The sequence below is a fragment of the Pteropus alecto genome, unplaced genomic scaffold (genome assembly GCF_000325575.1).
Source record: "Pteropus alecto unplaced genomic scaffold, ASM32557v1 scaffold76, whole genome shotgun sequence".
Classification (NCBI taxonomy): domain Eukaryota; kingdom Metazoa; phylum Chordata; class Mammalia; order Chiroptera; family Pteropodidae; genus Pteropus; species Pteropus alecto.
In genome coordinates this window covers 25,833,398-25,839,397 of record NW_006443138.1, presented here as the reverse complement: position 1 = coordinate 25,839,397, position 6,000 = coordinate 25,833,398, and the positions used below count along the sequence as shown (strand labels likewise).

Here is a 6,000-nt window from a genome sequence, read left to right as displayed (position 1 = left end):
CCCCCCCGCCAATACTTTAAGGATGTTCTACTACTGTCTTCTCACTTATGTTGTTTCGTATAAGAAATTTGCTATTATTCTTAACTTTGTTCTGTGTATGCAGTGTCTTTTTTTTTTTTCTTGGCTGCTCTTAAGATTTTCTCTTTATTACTGATTTTGAGCAATCTGATTGACATACCTGTGCACTTTTCTTCACATTCTTGGTGTTTTGGATTTATTGAGCTTCTTGGGTCTGTGGGTATATAGTTTTTATTAAATGTAGACCTTTTTTTTGACATCTCAAAATCTTTTTTTTTGCTTCCTTCATCTCCTTAGGGGACTTTGATGTTAGGCCACTTAAAGTTTTCCTATCGTTCACTGATGTTCTGTTTATTATTTTTAATTTTTTTGTCTCCTTGTTTCAGTTTGGATAGTTTCTGTTATGTCTCCAAGTTTGCTGATCGTCTGCCAATGTCTAATTTGTCATTAAGTCTATACAGTGTATTTTATTTTTCATCTCAGAAATTTTAGTTTTTATCTTGAAGTCCAATTTTGGTCTTTTTTCATAGCCTCCTAATCTCTACTTAACATATTTAATCTTTTATCTAAGCTTTTTGAACATGTGGAAGGAATTCAGTTGTAATAACCATTTTAATATCTTTGCTAATTTTGACATCTCCTGGGTTGATTTTGGTTGGTTGATTTTCTTTTCCTGTTTATTGTGGGTAGTATTGTCCTGCTTCTTTCCATGCCTGGTAGATTTTTATTGGGTGCTAGACATTGTGAATTTTACTTTGCTAAGCACTAGATATTTCGTATTCTGTTAAATATTCTTGAGCTTTGTTCTGGGACACGGTTACTTGGAAACAGTTTTATCTTTCTGGGTCTTGCTTTTAAGATTTGTTAAATGGGAGGAGATTAGTATAGTGCTAATTATTTCCTGTTGCTGAGACCCCTCTGAGTACTCTGCCAATTTCTCGATGAAATGAAGTTTTTTAGTCTGGCTTTGGGAAAAGGAAATAGCCATGGTTGTATATGAACTCTAGGTGGTCAAGCCTCTAATCCTTTCAGGTGGTTCTTTTCCTGGCCTTAGATATTTTCCTTACATATGTAGCTGATCAGTACTCTCTAAATGAGTTGAGGAGGATCTTTTACAGATCTTCATAATTTTCCTTCTGTGCTACTCTCCTCTCTGCTACCCTCTCTTGTGACTCTAGCCACACACTAGTCTCCCTGGCTTCTCAGTTCCATCTCCTCATGTCAGGGCATTCATCACATTTTGCCTGGATATCCCTTCCTGTGCCATGACTTGGAAGTTTTTGCAAAGCTCACCTTTTATTTTAAATTAACTTTTAATTATGGAAATCTCAAGTGCAAAAGTACAAAAGGTCCTTGAATAACATCATTTAGTTCAATGTTGTTTTGTTCTAATGTTGATGAGAAAAATAATCACTTCTTTTGTGTAGAGTTTGCACCTTTCCCCATGTTTTCTCCAAGTACTCTGGTTTTCTCCAACATCCCAGAGACGTACCTGTGAGGTTAATTGGTGTGTCTAAATTGTCCCAGTCTGAGTGAGTATGGGTGTGTGTGAGTGCACCCTGTGACAGAAGGGCGTCTTGCCTGGAGTGGGTTGATGGCCTGCACCCTGAGCTGCTTGGATAGGCTTCAGCCACCTGTGACCCTGAACTGAAATAAGTGGGTTGGAAAAACATTATTTTATTTGTTTTATACATCTTTCTTAAATGTATATATAGCTCACATTTATTTCAGTGTTTAATATTAGATTTGTTTTAGGTCTTTATTTAGAAGTTTGATGTTTTTGTGACCAGAAATATGCTGTAGGAAGTTTTGTTTGTGTCGGTTAGCCTATGGCAAAATTGGTTTTGTTATACATTGTTTTGCTTAAAGTCACAGTTTTTAAGGACCTATTGAAGGCATTAAGCAAGAACTTACTGTAGAGAGTATTTTATGGGATGCATCCCACATACTTATCACCCAACATCAGTAATACCATCTTTGAGAGAGTTTTGTTTTATCTTCTAAACTCTCTCCAACTCCTACACACATCCCACTGTACCCCCAACTCTCTCCCTTAACCCCTCTTGATTATTTTGAAGCAAGTCATATTATTTCAACTCTACATATTTTAGTATATATGAAGCCAAGGGGTTAAGACCCTTCAGAAAATATTTTTACTTAAAAAAAAAAGTTCGTATGCTAGTTTGGACTAACAGCCAGAAGAAGGAATTCACATAGCATGCTATTAACCATTACAGAAATTGCTTAGCCCAGGGCATGTTAGACTGCAGAGAAAAATAAATAACCAAGAGAGCAGAAATAATAATAGCATACAATGAGTAAGAGTCACAAAATATATAGTTTCTACCCCTGCACATCAAGATAACCTAGTAACATGTATTAAGATGTTTTTAAGCCAACAAAGCCAACAACCAACTGAAACGGAGGGTCCCGATTTTGATTTTACATGTAGCGCTAGCACTCTGTTCAGTTTCTTCACAGCATGCCTGCAAGCCCTTTCCCTTACTAGTAATTAACCCCCTGAGGCAGCCAGAAACAATGACCATGCTTTGACTAAAGGTCACAAGGTATGATTTCTGTTAAGCTAAAGGTAGCATCATGGTCTAAGTTGGGTTTCAGCTCTTGAGCCTTAAAGCTGAAAGACACCCCCGCTGCCCCCACCCACACCCCCTGGCCACATCCTCATGAAAGCAGACTGAAGGACTCAGAAACTGACCTCAAGGCCTGAAATAATGATTTACTGCCTTTATCTCACTCTTGACCAGTCAGCATGACCCAGAACCCAAAACCCTACTCATGATAATTTGTGATCTTTGTTCATAAAATTTCTTGTCTGTAAACCATTGAGGAGTTTAGACTTTTGAGCATTAGCTTCCTGTTCTCCTGGGTGGCACCATTCATAATAAAATGACCATTCTTTCCCTTTCGCAGTTCTTAGTGTTTAGTGCTTAGTTCTGCTAGTGCTGGGTAGATGAACTCTTTCTGTTCGGTAACATATATCTCTATTACATACAAGGCAATACCTCTTTTAAAAGTTTTGCCACAATAGCATCACCATACCTAAAAGTACTTAAGGAATACTACCTATTAATATTGTATCTTTGTTCAGATTTCCTTCAGTTTTGCTTGCTTGTTTATTTTTAAAGTTGGTTTGTTTGAAACAGTCCAAATAAGTTTACCTATTCATGTTTTCCTTTTAATTACCACCTCTCTTCAATTTGGGCTCTTGACATCATAAACCAGATTTTAACAGGAGCTCTCTGCCTCTCCTTTCCATAGCTATCAATTCTCTCCCAGCAAAGCTTTTGATCCATCTTGCTTCTTCCTACAATACATATGGTGATACCATTCTTAAGCTTAAAAACCTTCAGTGAATAAGCAAGATACAAAAAATGTATATAGTATGCTTTTCATTATGTAAACGTTAAAAGTGGTATATATGATTATATATCTATAGATTGTGTTAAGAAGGATTAACAGTTGTTAAGAAATTGTTAACAGTTGTTGCTTCCTAAGAGGATAACTGGATAACTGAAGTGAGAAGAGAATTTAGTTTTTTGGTATTATATTTTATTTTGTTTGAATAATTTTCTTTATGTAATTATATTTATTCATTTAAATAAAAACTTTTCAAATAAATACTATTGAATACTAAGAATATGAACCTAGTATTCGGGAACCTTCCACTTTGTAGCACCCACCTCTTTCCCATTTGTTCCCAGCTAGAATGCAGCTCTCTTACGTGACATGTGAAAATCATTCAGGGTGGCCTTGGTTGTTACAATGTCTAGAGATTGCTACCAGCATTAATGCACAGGGACACAGGATTCTAAATTTCCTGTAGCACTTAGTGTGGTCCTATCCAAAATTCCTTTAGCTCACTTGTGAAGATCATTTTTCTCCCCAGGGAATTTAAAATTTTATCCATTCTTTGGTTTTGGGTTATACCTAAGCTGTAGTTTGCCCATTCCTTAGATGTTCCATTCTTTCTATCTTAAATATCTTTAAAGTTTGTCTTTACCTGGTAAACCTATATTGCCTATTTTTTAAGTTATTTGTATATATAAGTTCTTTTTCACATGAGAGTTTGAACTTCTTATGGGGAATGATATGCTTCCTGTGAATTTTTATGATCTTTAGAAAGTTAGACTGTGTGTGCTTCAAAGTGTTAGAAGGAGATGGTAATGTGGCTACGTTATGTATTGTCACGGGAATCAAAGAAGTTAATGCATGTAAGGTATTTAGAACAGTATGTTATGTAGATAATAGTATGTTGCACAATATTTATATGTTGTAGGCATTCACTCAGTAAAATGTTTGGGATATTTGGAGTATTGATGAATAAATGAATGAATTAAACATTATTCTTAGTTTTCAGGAATAATTATAAATGCAAACTAGGGTTTTTTTTTTTGTTTTTTTTTTTTTTGCAACTAATATTTGTTAATTCAGGAAATAATAACTGAATGGTTCCTGCGTGCCAGGCAGCAATGCAAGGTGTTGAGAACACTATGGTCAATAAAGACTATATCTAGCCTTAAGGAGCTTACTAAAATATTTCATTACTTTTTGAAAGTTGAGTTTTATAAGGGAGTATTTTAGGGAGGAGCCTAAATTAGTTTTGGTGATCAGAGTAAAAATCAGCTTCTTTTGATTGAAAATAAATCTGAAGGATTCTTTATGGTATACCAAATTATTACACCTTTATTTTGCTTGCTTTAGAAGATAGTCTATCAGCCATTGTATCCAACATGATACTTAGCTGCCAACATAATTATTCCTAATAATAACAATGATAATAATTAGTAACTGTCTTTACCTCATATTAATGGAATTTTCGACATCTTTGAGAGCCTGAAATTGAGATTCTGAAAAGCATTGTTTCAAAGTATTGTTCAAAAGATTGGTTCTATTTATATAATGATTACTGTAAAATTAAGTATATTGTGAAATTTTTGTAAATTGTATTTCATTGTCATAATTAGGAGAGAAGCTTTGAAATTTGGCAAAATCTTGATTTTGATATTTGTGATTTTATATTTAGAATTCTTTGTATTCCTCTCCATATTAGGTATTAACTCCACAAAAGTTGGAACTGTTAAGAGCACAAATACAGCAAGAATTAGAAACTCCAATGAGAGAGCGTTTTCGGGATCTAGATGAAGTAAGTATATTGAAAGAACTATATATGTATACAAATGAGTATTGTCCCCTTCACTATGGACCCCTTTGGAAAGTTATAGTCTAGCGATGCTGCCATTGTACAAAATAGTTGTGGATTCTGTGTTATAAATGGCTTACTGGCTTGATAAAGTCATCTTTTTCATATCTTTCTGATGGATAACCAAAGCATTATGGTTTAGGAATAAATTTAATTTTGGGATATACACAAAGTCACTTAGACCCAAGGTAGGTGATCAAGTTCAGTAAAAGCATTTTTTAAAATATCAAAGCAAAGTATGATTCTAATAAAATCACAAAACCCATTTTCTTGGTTTGTAAACTGGCTTAGAAGAAAAATCTTTCAGCTAAAGATTTACAGGGAACTGAGTATTTTACGAGACTTCCTTGTTATTTAATTTCCTGCTACTTGTTGACATAGTGTCTCCTCTATTTTTCTGCTCTGTTGTCAAAGTTCTTATTGAGACTCAGAACGCCAGAAACTTTTGTAGTGTTAAGAAGCAGAATTGGAGCATACCAGGGAATTACATGTGTTCCTGGTTAGTTAAGAGAGTTGGTGCTATATATATTCTTCAGACCGATATGTTGAGTTGAACTATCAGTATAATATTTGATTGAACCTTAAATGACTGTACTAAAAGTATCCAAAGAATCTTTTATCTACTTTGAATTCATCCCATATGACTTTTAAGAGGGTATTTTATCTTTTATGAAATTATTTTTTAATCTATATTTTGAAAGGTATGCTACATTCTTAAGTATTATTAAGTCCAGAGATCAGAACTTTTGACTTGCTATACA

At 34.3% G+C, this 6,000-nt stretch overlaps 1 protein-coding gene across 1 annotated transcript in view; it reads left to right on the top strand.

The window, feature by feature from the left end:
* The window catches only part of CEP83 (centrosomal protein 83), a 95,119-nt gene that overhangs the window by 31,556 nt on the left and 57,563 nt on the right, over positions 1-6,000 (top strand). The window contains 1 exon segment of the mRNA XM_006923834.3: positions 5,090-5,182. Within this exon segment, the coding sequence (XP_006923896.1) occupies positions 5,090-5,182 (93 nt within the window).